At 41.7% G+C, this 21,646-nt stretch overlaps 1 protein-coding gene across 1 annotated transcript in view; it reads right to left on the reverse strand.

Moving 5' to 3' along the window:
* Positions 1 to 21,646, reverse strand: part of LOC139749260 (uncharacterized) — a 481,728-nt gene that overhangs the window by 374,725 nt on the left and 85,357 nt on the right. Inside the window, exons 10-12 of the mRNA XM_071662996.1 lie at positions 20,700 to 20,764; positions 20,338 to 20,506; positions 11,251 to 11,324 (exon numbers count right to left, since the gene is read on the reverse strand). Coding sequence (XP_071519097.1) covers positions 11,251 to 11,324; positions 20,338 to 20,506; positions 20,700 to 20,764 — 308 coding nt within the window. The remainder of the gene's footprint in view (positions 1 to 11,250; positions 11,325 to 20,337; positions 20,507 to 20,699; positions 20,765 to 21,646) is intronic.

Raw genomic sequence — 21,646 nt, forward strand, 5'->3', positions numbered from 1 at the left:
GTCGTAGAAGGCAACTAAAAGGGATGGGAGTGGGGGGGCTAGAAACTCTCCCCTCCTTGTATTTTAACTTTCTAAATGAGGAAACAGAAGAAGGAGTCATGCGGGGGGTGCTCATCCTCCTCGAAGGCTCAGATTGGGGTGTCTAAATGTGTGTGGGTGTAACCAAGATGAGAAAAAAGGAGAGATAGGTAGTATGTTTGAGGAAAGGAACCTCGATGTTTTGGCTCGGAGTGAAACGAAGCTCAAGGGTAAAGGGGAAGAGTGATTTGGGAATGTTTTGGGACTAAAGTCAGAGGTTAGTGAGAGGACAAGAGCAAGGGAAGGAGTAGCACTACTCCTGAAACAGGAGTGGTGGGAGTATGTGATAGAGTGTAAGAAAGTAAACTCTAGATTGATAGGGGTAAAACTGAAAGTGGATGGAGAGAGATGGGTGACTATTGGTGCATATGCACCAGGGAATGACAAGAAAGATCATGAGAGGCAAGTGTTTTGGCAGCAGCTGAGTGAGTGTGTTAGTAGTTTTTATGCACGAGACCAGGTTATAGTGATGGGTGATTTGAATGAAAGGTGAGTAATGTGGCAGTTGAGAGAATAATTGGTGTACATGGGGTGTTCAGTGTTGTACATGGAAATGGTGAAGAGCTTGTAGATTTATGTGCTGAAAAAGGACCGGTGATTGGGAATACCTGGTTTAGAAAGAGAGATATACATAAGTATATGTATGTAAGTAGGAGAAATGGCCAGAGAGATTTATTATATTATTTGTTAATTGATATGCGTGTGAAAGAGAGACTTTTGGATGTTAATGTGCTGGGAGGTGCAACTGAAGGGATGTCTGATCATTATCTTGTGGAGGCGAAAGTGAGGATTTGTAGAGGTTTTCAGAAAAGAAGAGAGAATGTTAGGGTGAAGAGAGTGGTGAGAGTATGTGAGCTTGGGAAGGAGACTTGTGTGAGGAAGTACCAGGAGAGACTGAGTACAGTGTGGAAAAAGGTGAAAACAAAGGATGTAAGGGGAGTGGGGGAGGAATGGGATGTATTTAGGGAAGCAGTGATGGTTTGTGCAAAAGATGCTTGTGGCATGAGAAGAGTGGGAGGTGGGCAGATTAGAAAGGGTAGTGAGTGGTGGGATGAAGTATGATTATTAGTGAAAGAGAAGAGAGAGGCATTTGGATGGTTTTTGCTGTGAAATAATGCAAATGACTGGGAGATGTGCAAAAGAAAGAGGAAGGAGGTCAAGAGAAGGGTGCAAGAGGTGAAAAAGAGGGCAAATGAAGAGTTGGGGTGAGAGAGTATCATTAAATTTTAGGGAGAATAAAAAGATGTTTCAGAAGGAGGTAAATAAAGTCCGTAAGACAAGGGAACATATGGGAACATCAGTGAAGGGGGCTAATGGGGAGGTGATAACAAGTAGTGGTGATATGAGAAGGAGACGGAGTGAGTATTTTGAAGGTTTGCTGAATGAGTTTGATGAAAGAATGGCAGATATAGGGTGTTTTGGTCGAGGTGGTGTGCAAAGTGAGAGGGTTAGGGAAAATGATTTGGTAAACAGAGAAAGGGTAGTAAAAGCTTTGTAGAAGATGAAAGCCGGCAACACAGCAGGTTTGGATAGTGTTGCAGTGGAATTTATTAAAAAAAGGGGGTGACTGTATTGTTGACTGGTTGGTAAGGTTATTTAATGTATGTATGATTCATGGTGAGGCGCCTGAGGATTGGCAGAATGCTTGCATAGTGCCATTGTACAAAGGCAAAGGGGATAAGAGTGAGTGCTCAAATTACAGAGGTATAAGTTTGTTGAGTATTCCTGGGAAATTATATGGGAGGGTATTGACTGAGAGGGTAAAGGTATGTATAGAGCATCAGACTGGGGAAGAGCAGTGTGGTTTCAAAGTGGTAGGGGATGTGTAGATCAGGTGTTTGCTTTGAAGAATGTATGTGAGAAATACTTAGAAAAGCAAATGGATTTGTATGAAGCATTTATGGATCTGGAGAAGGCATATGATAGAGTCGATAGAGATGCTCTATGGAAGGTATTAAGAATACATGGTGTGGGAGGCAAGTTGTAAGAAGCAGTGAAAAGCTTTTATCGAGGATGTAAGGCATGTGTATGTGCAGGAAGAGAGGAAAGTGATTGGTTCTCAGTGAATGTTGGTTTGCGGCAGGGGTGCGTGATGTCTCCATGGTTGTTTAATTTGTTCATGGATGGAGTTGTTAGGGAGGTGAATGCAAGAGTTTTGGAAAGAGGGGCAAGTATGCAATCTGTTGTGGATGAGAGAGCTTGGGAAGTGAGTCAATTGTTGTTCGCTAATGATACAGCGCTGGTGGCTGATTCGGGTGAGAAACTGCAGAAGCTGGTGAATGAGTTTGGTAAAGTGCATGAAAGAAGAAAGCTGAGAGTAAATGTGAATAAGAGCAAGGTCATTAGGTACAGTAGGATTGAGGGACAAGTCAATTGGGAGGTAAATTTAAATGGAGAAAAACTGGAGGAAGTGAAGTGTTTTAAATATCTGGGAGTGGATTTGGCAGTGGATGGAACCATGGAAGTGGAGGTGAATCATGGGGGGAGGGCGAAATTTCTGGGGGCGTTGAAAAAAGTGTGGAAGTCGAGAACGTCATCTTGGAAAGCAAAAATGGGTATGTTTGAAGGAATAGTGGTGTCAACAATGTTATATGGTTGCGAGGCTTGGGCTATAGATAGAGTTGTGCGGAGGAGGGTGGAGGTGTTGGAAATGAGATGTTTGAGGACAATATGTGGTGTGAGGTGGTTTGATTGAGTAAGTAATGAAAGGGTAGGAAAGATGTGTGGTAATTAAAAGAGTGTGGTTGAGAGAGCAGAAGAGGTTGTTTTGAAGTGTTTTAGTCACATGGAGAGAATGAGTGAGGAAAGATTGACAAAGAGGATATACGTGACAGGTGGAGGGAACGAGGAAAAGTGGGAGACCAAATTGGAGGTGGAAAGATGAAGTGAAAAAGATTTTCAGTCTCTTCGTCTCTTCGTCTCTTCGTCTCTTCAATGTATATCAACTGACTGTTATATTTCTCTCTTGTGTCTCCCCTGATGATGTGATTATTACACGAAAGTGCACTTGGGAACTTTTCGTGTTTCATTTTCCCTATGGACTCATAGGAACACAGACATATACATATATATACACATGTACATAATTCATACTGTCTGCCTTTATTCATTCCCATCACCACCCCACCACACATGAAATAATAACCCCCTCCCTCGCATGAGTGCGAGGTAGCGGTAGCAAAAGACAACAAAGGTCACATTCGTTCACACTCAGTCTCTAGCTGTCATGTAATAATGCACCGAAACCACAGCTCCCTTTCCACATCCAGGCCCCACAGAACTTTCCATACACAGACATATACATATATACACATGAATATAATTCATACTTGCTGCATCTATTCATTCCCTTCGCCACCCCGCCACACATGAAATGACACCCTCCTCCCCCCGCACGTGTGTGAGGTTGCGCTAGGAAAAGCCAACAAAGGCCACATACATTCACACTCAGTCTCTAGCTGTCATGTATAATGCACCAAAACAACAGCTCCCTTTCCACATCCAGGCCCTGCAAAACTTTCCATGGCTTACCCCAGACACTTCACATGCCCTGGTTCAATCCAGTGACAGCAAGTTGACCTTGGTACACGACATTGTTCAATTCACTCTATTCCTTGCACACCTTTCACCCTCCTACATGTTCAGGCCCCAATCGCTCAAAATCTTTTTCATTCCATCTATCCACCTTCAATTTGGTCTCCCACTTTTCCTCATTCTTTCCACCTCTAACAATATATCCTATTTGTCAATCTTTCCTCATTCATTCTCTCCATGAGACCAAACCATTTCAAAACACCCTCTTCTGCTCTCTCAACCACACTCTTTTTATTAACACATATCTCTCTTGTCCTTTCATAACTTACTTGATAAAACCACTTCACACCACATATTGTCCTCAAACATCTCATTTCCAACACATCCACCCTCCTCTGCACAATTCTATCCACAGCCCATGAACTGCAACCATATAACATTGTTGGCACCACTATTCCTTCAAAGATACCCACTTTTGCTTTCCGAGATTATGTTCTCGCCTTCCACACATTTTTAAACGCTCCCAGGACTTTCGCCCCCTCCCCCACCCTGTGACTCACTTCCGCTTCCATGGTTCCCAGATATCCCAGATATCTAAAACACTTCACTTCCTCCAGTTTTTCTCCATTCAAACTTACCTCCAAATTTATTTGTCACTCAACCCTACTGTACCTATAACCTTGCTCTTTTTCACATTTACTCTCAGCTTTCTTCTTTCATACACTTTACCAAACTCAGTCACCAGCTTCTGCAGTTTCTCACCCGAATCAGCCACCAGCGCTATGTCATCAGCGAACAACAACCGACTCACTTCCCAAGCTCTGTCATCCACAACAAACTGCATACTTGCCCCTCTTTCCAAAACTCTTGCATTCACCTCCCTAACAACCCCATTCATAAACAAATTAAACAATCATGGAGAGATCATGCACCCCTGCCGCAAACCGACATTCACTGAGAACCAATCACTTTCCTCTCTTCCTACTTGTACACGTGACTAACATCCTCGTAAAAACTTTTCACTGCTTCTAGCAACTTGCCTCCCACACCATATATTCTTAATACCTTCCACAGAGCATCTCTATCAACTCTTATCATATACCTTCTCCAGATCCATAAATGCTACACACAATTCCATCTGTTTTTCTAAGCATTTCTCACATACATTCTTCGAAGCAAACACCTGATCCACACATCTACCAATTCTGAAACCACACTGCTCTTCCCCAATCAGATGCTCTGTACATGCCTTCACTCTCTGAATCAATACCCTCCCATATAAGAGAGCTTGGGAAGTGAGTCAGTTGTTGTTCACTGATGATACAGCGCTGGTGGCTGATTCATGTGAGAAACTGCAGAAGATGGTGACTGAGTTTGGTAAAGTGTGTGAAAGAAGAAAGTTAAGAGTAAATGTGAATAAGAGCAAGGTTATTAGGTACAGTAGGGTGGAGGGTCAAGTCAATTGGGAGGTAAGTTTGAATGGAGAAAAACTGGAGGAAGTAAAGTGTTTTAGATATCTGGGAGTGGATCTGGCAGCGGATGGAACCATGGAAGCGGAAGTGAATCATAGGGTGGGGGAGGGGGCGAAAATTCTGGGAGCCTTGAAGAATGTTTGGAAGTCGAGAACATTATCTCAGAAAGCAAAAATGGGTATGTTTGAAGGAATAGTGGTTCCAACAATGTTGTATGGTTGCGAGGCGTGGGCTATGGATAGAGTTGTGCGCAGGAGGGTGGATGTGCTGGAAATGAGATGTTTGAGGACAATATGTGGTGTGAGGTGGTTTGATCGAGTAAGTAATGTAAGGGTAAGAGAGATGTGTGGAAATAAAGAGTGTGGTTGAGAGAGCAGAAGAGGGTGTTTTGAAATGGTTTGGTCACATGGAGAGAATGAGTAAGGAAAGATTGACCAAGAGGATATATGTATCAGAGGTGGAGGGAACGAAGAGAAGTGGGAGACCAAATTGGAGGTGGAAAGATGGAGTGAAAAAGATTTTGAGTGATCGGGGCCTGAACATGCAGGAGGGTGAAAGGCGTGCAAGGAATAGAGTGAATTGGAACGATGTGGTATACCGGGGTCGACGTGCTGTCAATGGATTGAACCAGGGCATGTGAAGCATCTGGGGTAAACCATGGAAAGTTGTGTGGGGCCTGGATGTGGAATGGGAGCTATGGTTTCGGTACATTATTACATGACAGCTAGAGACTGAGTGTGAACGAATGGGGCCTTTGTTGTCTTTTCCTAGCGCTACCTCGCACACATGAGGGGGGAGGGGATTGTTATTCCATGTGTGGCGAGGTGGCGATGGGAACAAATAAAGGCAGACAGTATGAATTATGTACATGTGTATATATGTATATGTCTGTGTGTGTGTATATATATGTGTACATTGAGATGTATAGGTACGTATATTTGCGTGTGTGGACGTGTATGTATATACATGTGTATGTGGGCGGGTTGGGCCTTTCTTTCGTCTGTTTCCTTGCGCAACCTCGCTAACGCGGGAGACAGCGACAAAGCAAATGAATAATTTCCCAGGAATATTCAACAAACTTATACCTCTGTATTTGAGCACTCACCTTTATCTCCTTTGCCTTTGTACAATGGCTCTATGCATGCATTCTGCCAATTCTCAGGCACCTCACCATGAGTCATACATACATTAAATATCCTTACCAACCAGTTAACAACACAGTCACCCCTTTTTTTAATAAATTACACTGCAATACCATCTATCATCAAACACATTCAACAAACCTTCAAAATACTCACTCCATCTCCTCACATCACCACCACTTGTTATCACCTCTACATTAGCCCCCTTCATTGATGTTCCCATTTGTTCTCTTATCTTACACACTTTATTTGCCTCCTTCCAAAACATCTTTTTATTCTCCCTAAAATTTAATGATACTCTCACACCCCAACTCTCATTTGCCCTCTTTTTCACCTCTTGCACCTTTCTCTTGACCTCCTGCCTCTTTCTTTTATACATCTTCCAGTCATTTGCAATGTTTTACCGCAAAAATCATCCATATGCCTCTCTCTTCTTTTTCACTAATAATCTTACTTCTTCATCACACCACTCACTACCTTTTCTAATCTGCCCACCTCCCACGCTTCTCATACCACAAGCATCTTTTGTGCAAGATATCACTGCTTTCCTAAATACATCCCATTCCTTCCCCACTCCCCTTACATCCTTTGCTCCCACCTTTTTCCATTCTGCACTCAAGTCTCTCCTGGTACTTCCTCACACAAGTATCCTTTCGAAGCTCACTTACTCTTACCAATCTCTTGACCCCAACATTTTCTCCTTTTTTCTGAAAGCCTCTACAAATCTTCACCTTCGCCTCCACAAGATAATGATGAGACATCCCTCTAGTTGTACCTCTCAGCACAATAAAATCTGGGAGTGAATTTGGCAGAGGATGGAACCATGGAAGAAGAAGTGAGTCACCGGGTTGGAGAGGGGGTGAGGGTTCTGGGAACGTTGAAGAATGTGTAGAGGGCAAGAACGTTATCTCGGAGAGCAAAAATGAATGTTTGAAGGCACAGTGGTTCGAACAATGTTATATGGTTGTGAGGCATGGGCCATAGATAGGGTTGTGCGGAGGAGGGTGGATGTGTTGGAAATGAGATGTTTGAGGACAATAAGTGGTGTGAGGTGGTTTGATTGAGTAAATAATGAAAGGGTAAGAGAGATGTGTGGTAATAAAAAAGAGTGTGGCTGAGAGAGCAGAAGAGGGTGTATTGAAATGGTCTGGTCACATGGAGAGAATTAGTGAGGAAAGATTGACAAAGAGGATATACATGTCAGAGGGGGATGGAACGAGAAGTGGGAGACCAAATTGGAAGTGGAAGGATGGAATGAAAAAGGTTTTGAGCAATTGGGGCCTGAATATACAGAAGGGTGAAAGGTGTGCAAGGAATAGAGTGAACTGGTTGACATCAATGGATTGAACCAGGGCATGTGAAGCGTCTGGGGTAAACCATGGAAAGTTTTGTGGGGCCTGGATGTGGAAAGGGAGCTGTGGATTCGGTGCATTACACATGACAGCCAGATATTGAGCGTGAACGAATGTGGCCTTTGTTGTCTTTTCCTAATGCTACCTCGTGTGCACTTGGGGGAGGGGGTGCCATTTTCATGTGTGGCGCAGTGGCAGCAGGAATGGATAAAGGTAGCATGTATGACTATGTACAGGTGTATATATGTATATTTATGTGAATGTATATGTTGATAGAGTTGATAGAGATGCTCTGTGGAAGGTATTAAGAATATATGGTGTGGGAGGCAAGTTGTTAGAAGCAGTGAAAAGTTTTTATCGAGGATGTAAGGCATGTGTACGTGTAGGAAGAGAGGAAAGTGATTGGTTCTCAGTGAATGTAGGTTTGCGGCAGGGGTGTGTGATGTCTCCATGGTTGTTTAATTTGTTTATGGATGGTGTTGTTAGGGAGGTGAATGCAAGAGTTTTGGAAAGAGGGGCAAGTATGAAGTCTGTTGGGGATGAGAGAGCTTGGGAAGTGAGTCAGTTGTTGTTTGCTGATGATACAGCGCTGGTGGCTGATTCATGTGAGAAACTGCAGAAGATGGTGACTGAGTTTGGTAAAGTGTGTGAAAGAAGAAAGTTAAGAGTAAATGTGAATAAGAGCAAGGTAATTATGTACAGTAGGGTTGAGGGTCAAGTCAATTGGGAGGTAAGTTTGAATGGAGAAAAACTGGAGGAAGTAAAGTGTTTTAGATATCTGGGAGTGGATCTGGCAGCGGATGGAACCATGGAAGCGGAAGTGGATCATAGGGTGGGGGAGGGGGCAAAAATCCTGGGAGCCTTGAAGAATGTGTGGAAGTCGAGAACATTATCTCGGAAAGCAAAAATGGGTATGTTTGAAGGAATAGTGGCTCCAACAATGTTGTATGGTTGCGAGGCGTGGGCTATGGATAGAGTTGTGCGCAGGAGGATGGATGTGCTGGAAATGAGAGTTTGAGGACAATGTGTGGTGTGAGGTGGTTTGATCGAGTAAGTAACGTAAGGGTAAGAGAGATGTGTGGAAATAAAAAGAGCATGGTTGAGAGAGCAGAAGAGGGTGTTTTGAAATGGTTTGGGCACATGGAGAGAATGAGTGAGGAAAGATTGCCCAAGAGGATATATGTGTCGCGGGTGGAGGGAACAAGGAGAAGTGGGAGACCAAATTGGAGGTGGAAAGATGGAGTGAAAAAGATTTTGTGATCGGGGCCTGAACATGCAGGAGGGTGAAAGGAGGGCAAGGAATAGAGTGAATTGGATCGATGTGGTATACCGGGGTTGACGTGCTGTCAGTGGAGTGAATCAGGGCATGTGAAGCGTCTGGGGTAAACCATGGAAAGCTGTGTAGGTATGTATATTTGCATGTGTGGACGTATGTATATACATGTGTATGGGGGTGGGTTGGGCCATTTCTTTCGTCTATTTCCTTGCGCTACCTCGCAAATGCGGGAGACAGCGACAAAGCAAAAAAAAAAAAAAAAATGTATGTATTCGTTGAAATGTATAGATATGTAAATTTGTGTGTGTGTGTGTGTGTGGGCATTTATATATATACATGTGCATTCAGGTGGGTTGGGCCATTCTTTTGTCTGTTTCCTTGTGCTACCTCACTAACGCACGAGACAGTGACAAAGTATAATAAATTAATACAAAGGACTTCTCACAACAAAGGAGTCCATCCTTTCCCTGTCACAAACTGTACCATATCCTTGTAGCTGCTAGAGCCATGTAAAAAGGGTCCTAAGGTTATATGATAAAAAATTAATACTATTTACCGCCTTCTAAAACTTTTTTTTTTCCTCTTAGTTCATCAACTGTCACTGTACTTCAGCTCTAACACACCTTTCTTTTGAACTCCTTATCACTTTCACTTCCATTCATCACTATTACTTGCACTCCTTGCTAGCAAAAACGGACCACATACATTTTGCACCAGAAATTTAACATCATTCTACCACTTACTACTCTTTTTCATATTTCACATCCAACTTTTGCATTTCATGCACTTCAACCACACACTTAAGCCCTGCTTCCTTAAAAAGTTCCATTCTTCCAATAATCCTCTTATTTTGTTTACTATCACCATATGCTATTCACCTATCCAATAATCCTCTTATTTTGTTTACTATCACCATATGCTATTCACCTAATCTCTCCCAGTAATTCTGTACACAGGCCACCCTTCTAAGTAATTCTTTCATAAGTATATCATATACAAATAATTTATCTATTTATTCATCTATTTTGCTTTGTCGCTGTCTCCCACGTTACGAGGTAGCGCAAGGAAACAGACGAAAGAATGGCCCAACCCACCCACATACACACGTATATACATACACGTCCACACATGCACATATAAATACCTATACATCTCAATGTATACATATATATATATATATACACACACAGACATATACATATATACACATGTACATAATTCATACTGTCTGCCTTTATTCATTCCCATCGCCACCCCATCACACATGAAATAACAACCCCCTTCCCCTTCATGTGAGCGAGGTAGTGCTAGGAAAAGACAACAAAGGGCACATTCGTTCACACTCAGTCTCTAGCTGTCATGTAATAATGCACTGAAACCCACAGCTCCCTTTCCACATCCAGGCCCCACACAACTTTCCATGGTTTACCCCAGACGCTTCACATGCCCTGGTTCAATCCATTGACAGCACATCGACCCCGGTATACCACATCGTTCCAATTCACTCTATTCCTTGCATGCCTTTCAACCTCCTGCATGTTCAGGCTCAAAATCTTTTTCACTCCATCTTTCCACCTCCAAATTGGTCTCTCACTTCTCCTCATTCCCTCCACCTCTGACACATATATCTTCTTGGTCAATCTTTCCTCTCTCATTCTCTCCATGTGACCAAACCATTTCAAAACACCCTCTTCTGCTCTCTCAACCACACTCTTTTTATTACCACACATCTCTCTTATCCCTGGGGATAGGGGAGAACGAATACTTCCCACGTATTCCCTGCGTGTCGTAGAAGGCGACTAAAAGGGAAGGGAGTGGGGGGGCTGGAAATCCTCCCCTCTCGTTTTTAGTTTTCCTAATGAAGGAACAGAGGAGGGGGCCAAGTGAGGATATTCCCTCAAGGACTCAGTCCTCTGTTCTTAACGCTACCTTGCTGACGCAGGAAATGGTGAATAGTATGATGAAAAAAAAAAAAAAAAAAAAACTCTCTTAACCTGTTATCACTTACTCGATCAAACCGCCTCACACCACATATTGTCCTCAAACATCTCATTTCCAGCACATCCACCCTCCTCCGCACAACTCTATCCACAGCCCACGCCTCGCAACCATATAACATTGTTGGAACCAATATTCCTTCAAACATACCTATTTTTGCTTTCCGAGATAATGTCCTTGACTTCCAAACATTCTTCAACACTACCAGAACTTTCGCCCCTACCTCACCCTATGATTCACTTCCGCTTCCACGGTTCCATCTGCTGCCAAATCCACTCCCAGATATCTAAATCACTTCACTTCCTCCAGTTTTTCTCCATTCAAACTCACCTCCCAATTGACGTGTCCAAATAATATATGGACGAATAAAAAACTTAAAACTTTGCATGTGTATTTACCTTCGTCCTTCTTTTAAAGTTTCGTGAACAGAATTCTTTGGCTTTAAGTTTCTTTCTTCTTCTTTTCTGGCTTTCTGTGAAATAAAGAGAACAGTTTACCTTCTAGAGTCAGATCATAAGTAAACAATCTTATACTCCATGCACTTTATTCTATTCTATCCACAGCTATATAATAATTCACAGTCAAAAAAATGGTACATAAATAAATCTATCCCTTGGGATAGGGGAGAAAGAATATTTCCCACGCATTCCTCACGTGTCGTAAAAGGCAACTAAAGGGGACGGGAGTGGGGGGGTAGAAACCCTCCCCTCCTTGTATTTTAACTTTCTAAAACGGGGAAAAAGAAGAAGGAGTCACGCGCAGAGTGCTCATCCTCCTCAAAGGCTCACAGTGGGGTGTCTAAATGTGTGTGGATGTAACCAAGATGAGAAAAGAGGAGAGATAGGTAATATGTTTGAGGAAAGGAACCTCGATGTTTTGGCTCTGAGTGAAATGAAGCTCAAGGATAAAGGGGAAGAGTGGTTTGGGAATGTCTTGGGAGTAAAGTCAGGGGTTAGTGAGAGGACAAGAGCAAGGGAAGGAGTAGCACTACTCCTGAAACAGGAGTGGTGGGAGTATGTGATAGAGTGTAAGAAAGTAAACTCTAGATTGATATGGGTAAAACTGAAAGTGGGTGGAGAGAGATGGGTAATTCTTGGCACATATGCACCTGGGCATGAGAAGAAAGATCATGAGAGGCAAGTGTTTTGGGAGCAGCTGAGTGAGTGTGTTAGTAGTTTTGATGCACAATACCGGGTTATAGTGATGGGTGGTTTGAATGCAAAGGTGAGTAATGTGGCAGTTGAGGGAATAATTTGTGTACATGGGGTGTTCAGTGTTGTAAATGGAAATGGTGAAGAGCTTGTAGATTTATGTGCTGAAAAAGGACCGGTGATTGGGAATACCCGGTTTAAAAAGAGAGATATACATAAGTATACGTATGTAAGTAGGAGAGATGGCCAGAGAGCATTAGTGGATTACGTGTTAATTGATAGTGTGCGAAAGGGAGACTTTTGGATGTTAATGTGCTGAGAGGTGCAAGTGGAGGGATGTGTGATCATTATCTTGTGGAGGCGAAGGTGAAGATTTGTAAAGGTTTTCAGAAAAGAAGAAAAAATGTTGGGGTGAAGAGAGTGGTGAGAGTAAGTGAGCTTGGGAAGGAGACTTGTGTGACGAAGTACAAGGAGAGACTGAGTACAGAATGAAAAAAGGTGAGAACAAAGGACATAAGGGGAGTGGGTAGGAATGGGATGTATTTAGGGAAGCAGTATTGGCTTGCGCAGAAGATGCTTGAGGCATGAGAAGCGTGGGAGGCGGTCAGATTAGAAAGGGTAGTGAGTGGTGGGATGAGAAGTAAGATTAATGGTGAAAGAGAAGAGAGAGGCATTTGGATGATTTTTGCAGGGAAATGATGCAAATGACTGGGAGATGAATAAAAGAAAGAGGCAGGAGGTCAAAAGAAAGGTGCAAGGGGCAAAAAAGAGGGCAAATGAGAGTTGTGGTGAGAGAGTATCATTAAATTTTAGGGAGAATAAAAAGATGTTCTGGAAGGAGGTAAATAACGTTCATAAGACAAGGGCACAAATGGGAACATCAGTGAAGGAGGCAAATGGGGAGGTGATAAAAAGTAGTGGTGATGTGAGAAGATGGAGTGAGTATTTTGAAGGTTTGTTGAATGTGTTTGATGATAGAGTGGCAGATATAGGGTGTTTTGGTCGAGGTGGTGTGCAAAGTGAGAGAGTTAGGGAGAATGATTTGGTAAACAGAGAAGAGGTAGTAAAAGCTTTGTGGAAGATGAAAGCCAGCAAGGCAGCGTGTTTGGATGGTATTGCAGTGGAATTTATTAAAAAAAGGGGGTGACTGTATTGTTGACTGGTTCATAAGGATATTTAGTGTATATATGACTCATGGTGAGGTACCTGAAGACTGACGGAATGCTTACATAGTGCCATTGTACAAAGGCAAAGGGGATAAGAGTGAGTGCTCGAATTACAGAGGTATAAGTTTGTTGAGTATTCCTGGGAAATGATATGGGAGAGTATTGATTGAGAGGGTGAAGGCATGTACAGAGCATCAGAATGGGGAAGAGCAGTGTGGTTTCAGAAGTAGTAGAGGATGTGTGGATCAGGTGTTTGCTTTGAAAAATGTATGCGAGAAATACTTAGAAAAGCAAATGGAATTGTATGTAGCATTTATGGATCTGGAGAAGGAATATGATAAGAGTTGATAAAGATGCTCTATGGAAGGTATTAAGAATATATGGTGTGGGAGGTAAGTTGTTAGAAACAGCGAAAAGTTATTATCGAAGACGTAAGGCATGTGTACGTGTACGAAGAGAGGAAAGCAATTGGTTCTCAGTGAATGTTGGTTTGCAGCAAGGGTGCGTGATGTCTCCATGGTAGTTTAATTTGTTTATGGATGGGGTTGTTAGGTAGGTGAATGCAAGAGTTTTGGAAAGAGAGGCAAGTATGCATAATGTTGTGGATGAGAGAGCTTAAGGAAGTGAGTCAATTGTTGTTCGCTGATGATACAGCACTGGTGGCTGATTTGGGTGAGAAACTGCAGAAGCTGGTGACTGAGTTTGGTAAAGTGCATGAAAGAAGAAAGTTAAGAGTAAATGTGAATAAGAGCAAGGTTATTAGGTCAAGTAGGCTTGAGGGACAAGTCAATTGGGAGGTAAGTTTGAATGGAGAAAAACTGGAGGAAGTGAAGTGTTTTAGATATCTGGGAGTGGATTTGGCAGCGGATGGAACCATGGAAGCGGAAGTGAATCATAGAATGGGGGAGGGGGCAAAAGTTCTGGGAGCGTTGAAAAATGTGTGGAAGACGAGAACGTTATCTTGGAAAGCAAAAATGGGTATGTTTGAAGGAATAGTGGTTCCAACAATTTTATATAGTTGTGAAGCATGGGCTATAGATAGAGATGTGTGGAGGAGGGTGGATGTGCTGGAAATGAGATGTTTGAGGACAATATGCGGTGTGAGGTGGTTTGATTCAGTAATGAAAGGGTAAGAAAGATGTGTGGTAATAAAAAGAGTGTGGTTGAGAGAGCAGAAGAGGGTGTTTTGAAATGGTTTGGTCACATGGAGAGAATGAGCGAGGAAAGATTGACAAAGAGGATATATGAGTCAGAGGTGGAGGGAACCAGGAGAAGTGGGAGACCAAATTGGAGGTGGAAAGATGGAGTGAGAAAGATTTTCAGTGATCGGGGCCTGAACATGCAGGAGGTTGAAAGGCGAGCAAGGAAAAGAGTGAATTGAACGATGTGGTATACTGGGGTCAGTGTGCCGTCAATGGATTGAACCAGGGCATGTGAAGCGTATGGGGTAAGCCATGGAAAGTTCTGTGGGGCCTGAAGGTCGAAAGGGAGCTGTGGTTTTAGTGCATTGTACATGACAGCTAGAGACTGAGTGTGAACGAATGTAGCCTTTGTTGTCTTGTTGTCTTTCCTAGTGCTACCTCGCGCACATGCTGGGGGAGGGGGTTGTTATTTCATGTGTGGCAGGGTGGCAATGGGAATGAATAAGGGCAAACAGTATGAATTATGTACATGTGTATATATGCATATGTCTGTGTGTGTGTATCTATATGCATATGTTGAGGTGTATAGATATGTGTGTATGGGGATGTGTATGTACATACATGTGTATGTGGGTGGGTTGAGCCTTTCTTTTGTCTGTTTTCTTGCGCTACCTCGCTAACGCAGGAGACAGCGACAAAGTATAATAAAAAAAGAATAAATAAATAAAAGAAAAAGAAAATCTAATCCTATATATGTCAATACCATACATCAATGCATATACATAAACAACTACAAATGAAGCATGGCTGACTTTATAAATGCTGAGACAATAGTCTTTACAGATAACAGATTTTTTTCTTTGATCAAGAATTTTCTCTCCCTAGAAGGTGAAATCTCATAAAAAGACACTTAATCAGATAAGTGTAAGGATTTATTCATTTATTATACTTTGTTGCTGTCTCCCATGTTAGCGAGTTACTGCAAGGAAACAGACAAAAGAAAGGCCCAACTCACCCACATACACACATATATGCATACACATCCACACACGCACATATACATACCTATACATTTCAACGTATACACATAAATACATACACAGACATATACTTATATACACACGTACATAATTCATACATGCTGCCTTTATTCATTCCTGTCGCTACCATGCCACACATGAAATGACAACCCCCTCCCCTCGCATGCGCGTGAGGTAGCACTAAGAAAAGACAACAAAGGACATATTCATTCACACTCAGTCTCTAGCTGTAATGTATAATGCACCGAAACCACAGCTCCCTTTCCACATCCAGGCCTCAAAAACCTTTCCTTGGTTTACCCCAGACGCTTCACATGCCCTGGTTCAATCCATTGACAGTATGTCAACCCCGGTATACCACATCGTTCCAATTCACTCTATTCCTTGCACGCCTTTAACCCTCCTGCATGTTCAGACCCAGATCGCTCAAGATCTTTTTCACTCCATCCTTCCACCTCCAATTTGGTCTCCCACTTCTCGTTCCCTCCACCTCTGACACATATATCCTCTTTGTCAATCTTTCCTCACTCATTCTCTCCATGTGACCATACCATTTCAAAACACCCTCTTCTGCTCTCTCAACCACACTCTTTTCATTACCACACATCTCTCTTACCCTTTCATTACTTACTCAACCAAACCACCTCACACAACGTATTGTCCTCAAACATCTCATTTCCAACACATCCACCCTCCTCCGCAAAACTCTATCTATAGCCCAAGCCTCGCAACCATATAACATTGTTGGAACCACTATTCCTTCAAACATACCCAATTTTGCTTTCCGAAATAATGTTCTCGCCTTCCATACATTTTTCAATGCTCCCAGAACTTTCGCCCCCTCCCCCACCCTGTGACTCACTTTCGCTTCCATGGTTCCATTCGCTGCCAAATCCACTCCCAGATATCTAAACATCACTTCCTCCAGTCTTTCTCCATTCAATCTTACCTCCAACTGAGTTGTCCCTCAACCCTACTGTACCTAATAACCTCGCTCTTATTCACATTTACTCTCAGCTTTCTTCTTTCACACATTTTACCAAACTCAGTCACCAGCTTCTGTACTTTCTCATCCGAATCAGCCACCAGCGCTGTATCATCAGCGAACAACAACTGACTCACTTCCCAAGCCCTCTCATCCACAACAGACTTCATACTTGCCCCTTTCTCCAAAACTCTTGCATTCACCTCCCTAACAACTCCATCCAGAAACAAATTAAACAACCATGAAGACATCATGCACGCCTGCCGCAAACCAACATTCACTGAGAACCAATCACTTTCCTCTCTTCCTACTCTTACACATGCCTTACATACTCAATAAAAACTTTTCACTGCTTCTTGCAACTTGCCTCCCACACCATGTATTCTTAATACCTTCCACAGAGCATCTCCATCAACTCTATCATATGGCTTCTCCAGATCCATAAATGCTACATACAAATCAATTTGCTTTTCTAAGTATTTCTCACATACATTCTTCAAAGTAAACACCTGATCCACACATCCTCTACCACTTCTGAAACCATACTGTTCTTCCCTAATCTGATGCTCTGTACATGCCTTCACCCTCTCAATCAATACCCTCCCATATCATTTCCCAGGAATACTCAACAAACTTACACCTTCTGTAATTTGAGCACTCATCTTTATCCCCTTTGCCTTTGTAGAATGGCACTATGCAGGCATTCTGCCAATCCTCAGGCACCTCACCATGAGTCAAACATACATTAAATATCCTTACCAATCAGTCAACAACACAGTTACCCACTTTTTTAATAAGCTCCACTGCAATAACATCCAAACCCGCTGCCTTGCCGGCTTTCATCTTCCACAAAGCTTTTACTACCTCTTCTTTGTTTACCAAATCATTCTCCCTATCCCTCTTAATTTGCACACCACCTCGACCAAAACACCCTATATCGGCCACTCTATCATCAAACACATTCAACAAACCTTCAAAATACTTACTCCATCTCCTTTTCACATCACCACTACTCGTTATCACCTCCCCACTAACCCCCTTCACTGATGTTCCCATTCGTTCTCTTGTCTTACGCATTTTATTTACCTCCTTCCAAAACATCTTTTTATTCTCCCTAAAATTTAATGACACTCTCTCACCCCAACTCTCATTTGCCCTCTGTTTCACCTCTTGCACCTTTCTCTTGACCTCTTGCCTCTTTCTTTTATACATCTCCCAGTCATTTGCACAATTTCCCGGCAAAAATCGTCGAAATGCCTCTCTCTTCTCTTTCATTAATAATCTTACTTCTTCATCCCACCACTCACTACCCTTTCTAATCTGCCCACCTCCCAAGCTTCTCATGCCACAAGCATCTTTTGCACAAGCCATCACTGCTTCCCTAAATTCATCCCATTCCTCCCCCACTCCCCTTACGTCCTTTGCTCTCACCTTTATCCAATCAGCACTCACTCTCTCCTGGTACTTCCTCGCACAAGTCTCCTTTCCAAGCTCACTTACTCTCACCACTCTCTTCACCCCAACATTTTCTCTTCTTTTCTGAAAACACCTACAAATCTTCACCTTCGTATCCACAAGATAATGATCAGATATCCCTCTACTTGCACCTCTCAGCACATTAACATCCAAAAGTCTCTCTTTAAAGCACCTATCGATTAATATGTAATTCAATAACGCTCTCTGGCCATCTCTCCTACGTGCATACGCATACTTATGTATATCTCTCTTCTTAAACCAGGTATTCCCAATCACCAGTCCTTTTTCAGAACATAAATCTACAAGCTCTTCACCTTTTCCATTTACAATACTCAACACCCCATGTACACCAATTATTCCCTCAACTGCCACATTAATCACCTTTGCATTCAAATCACCCATCACTATAACCCGGTCTCGCGCATCAAAACTACTAACACACTCACTCAGCTGCTCCCAAAACACTTGCCTCTCATGATCTTTCTTCTCATGCCCAGGTGCATAGGCACCAATAATCACCCATCTCTCTCAATCCACTTTCAGTTTTACCCATATCAATCTAGAGTATACTTTCTTACACTCTATCACATACTCCCAACACTCCTGTTTCAGTAGTGCTACTCCTTCCCTTGCTCTTGTCCTCTCACCAACCCTTGACTTTACTCCCAAAACATTCCCAAACCACTCTTCCCCTTTACCCTGAGCTTCATTTCATTCAGAGCCAAAACATCCAGGTTCCTTTCCTCAAACATATTCCCTATATCTCCTTTTTTCTCATCTTGGTTACATCCACACATATTTAGACACCCCAATCTGAGCCTTCGAGGAGGATGAGCACTCCACGCGTGACTCATTCTTCTGTTTCCGCTTTTAGAAAGTCAAAATACAAGGAGGGGAGGGTTTCTAGCTCCCTGCTCCCGTCCCCTTCAGTCGCCTTCTACGACAAGTGAGGAATGTGTGGGAAGTATTCTTTTTCCCTTATCCCTAGGGAATTGCACAAAAAGTTTTTACCCAAAAAAATTATATTCTTAACATTTTAAATGAACAGGGAAATTATACTTTTATAGGTTTAAATGATTATTAAGATCTGAAGAAGTTTGATATGCTGTCACAGCCAATTCAAAAGGAATTCTTTAAGGTTTTAAATGTGTTGTAAATGTCAATGGAAGAGAGGGATCGGTGAATAGTTTTACTAGGTGGACTTAGTGGGTTTTTTCATGATTATCCCATTGAGAGGTGTTGTCGGCATGAGATTAATCATTTTGAATTGTTCCAAAAGTATGCTTGGGTGTTCACTGAGAGGAGGGATACTGATGATCTGGGCTACAAGTGCTTCTTGTGTAGGCATCATGTGGTGAAGGTGGGATGGATTTTCTTTTTTCATCGCTCACTACAGTTGGGTGCTATTGGTTTTATGATTCTGTATTAAAAAAGGAGTGAAAGTTTGCTTTTTTTTCTTTCCCACAATTATGTTGGTAATGGCATTACTTTGAGTTAGGATTTGTTCTATAGTCTGTGATGATAATGAGTACTTTGTCTAAGCATGCTCGTTTTCTTAAGAGATCTGCAACTTGTGGGGAGAAGGTCGAGTCATATTGTTTTCAGAGTCCTTGAAATAAGTGCTTTTAAGTGGCTTAAATGGTGGCGTAGATGAAGCATGAGATGGGATAGTCTAGGGCATGAGAAACTAGCTAAAAGAAGTGATCTAAAAAGCAGTTCTGGACCAACTGTTAGAAAAAAATTTCTATCTAAATAGAGGTTCTGCAACATTAGGTAGAAGTAGTAGGCAGGAACATCAGGCAGGAGCATTCAGTATAAGTAGTCAGAAGGATCATTTGGTGGGAGTCGTTGCAAACACTGTGCTAGAGTGGCCTTCTGCCAGTGGCCTGTTAAGGGTAAGGCAGTAAAGGCTGAGAAGCAGTGCTGGAGTTCACCAGTTATGGATATTCTATTGCCGTGACTATTACCTCAAGGGAGTTCCAGGTGGGAATATGTATCAGTGATATGGATACAGAGAGATAGTTAAATTCTGGAGCTTAGAATCTATTTGCTGTGGGACAACCAAACAATCTGCTTTCCAAGAGATTGGGTGCCTTTTTGTATTTTGGTGGTTACGTAAAGTGGCTGGGTTTCCTGAAGTTTTATCAGAAAGGGTGAGGGGTCACACAAGAGTACATGTAGTGTGTGCCAGGCAGTCTGTATGTGCAGTGTCATGATGGAAAAGATGTCTGGTGAGGTTGTCTCTGGGAGGTCATGGGATAGAAGTACGATTGACTAGCTGCATTGTTAGAGGAGGTTGAAAGAATGCTGTTAGTTTATAAGTAGCTAATCTTAGGTATCTTAGGTGAGAAGTGAACCAAACAGGATGATGGGAATTAAAACATCCACATCAGTAAGTGCTGGGTGAGTTGGCCAATTTCTGTAGGTAGTGAGGTGTGTCTGGAAAAGCAGGTTGAAGGGGATAAGTAAATGTTATGTTGTTACATTTTCTCTCTCACTCATATTTGCAAAGACATTCTACCAACCTGTTTCCTCCTCTCTTTTTCCTTTTCCCTTCGTTTTTCCTCTCTGATCTTCTTTTCTTCTTTTTCTTTTAAATCTTCCTTTAAATCAAATTTAATAACATCTATCAAACTTGCTTTTTTTTCCTTGACTTCCCTTTTTTGTTCCTTTGTTTGTACTTGACCATCACACCTTCATAGGTTTCATGAAATAATAATAACAGAAATTATCAATGGTATAATTCAACAGTAAACAAAAGACTACTATGAAATTGATGACAGTCTTGTTAGCAATGACAAAAAAGAAACGGTGAAATCTTCAAAATACCCTTTTTCAAACCAACCTAATTAGTATCCTGTTACTTCAAATACAATGTAAATCTTACCTTAATCCAAAATCATCCTTTTTTTTATGTGAATATAGGATGTCTGCATTCACCTTGAAAGAACCCTACAGCAAAAATAAAAATGTCTGCATTAATGTATATAATCTAATTTTACGGAAATAACTTACAAGGAAATATCTTAAAAAGCACCTATGATCCTTTTATCTTACAAACTAAGGACCACAGTCCTTCAGATCTAAGGGCTGTCCCTATAAATTTCCTGAAAAATTGAAAGAAGTGACTATATACAGTTAAAATAAAAGGTTGTATGAATTTTGCCATACAATGAAATATGTACTAAAACATTTGTTTTAGTACCATTGAGATAATGTAATGAACATTTGTTTTAGTACCATTGAGATAATGTAATGAACACTTTCTGATTTGGTAGGCATCACTTTATTAATGGACAGAAGCCCCATGGAGGATGGAGACTTGCATAATCAATGTCAAGATATGCCTTTCTCATTAAAAATATCAATCAGTTACCAGAGTAAGTGCAAAGGATACCTTTCTCATTTAATATATCATATCAATCAATTTACCAGAGTGGGTGGCAACAATTTTCATTCTATTTCAAGAAATGAGTAGAAAGTGGAAAACACTACACATATGGCTATTGTGACAGCAAATATGTCATGATGATATCTGACTTTTTAACATGAAAAAAATAAAGATAAAGCGAAAGAGGGATGTAAAATGAATGAGTTACTTTTATGAGGGCAGGATGACATAAAACTGAAGTTTAACTGAGCTAAGAACAGGAATTTCAAAGACTGCTTGTAAAACACTTCTGCCACTTTGCACACCCCTAATGAAAATCACATTGTTAGCCTAGATGGTCACTCCATCATATAAATAGAGGAGTATTTCAATGAGCTCAGTGAATTTATACATGTGAAGAAACTACATATCATGCCTAAGACAAAAGTAAAAATATATGTAAG

This window comes from Panulirus ornatus, chromosome 6 (assembly GCF_036320965.1).
Source record: "Panulirus ornatus isolate Po-2019 chromosome 6, ASM3632096v1, whole genome shotgun sequence".
Taxonomy (NCBI): domain Eukaryota; kingdom Metazoa; phylum Arthropoda; class Malacostraca; order Decapoda; family Palinuridae; genus Panulirus; species Panulirus ornatus.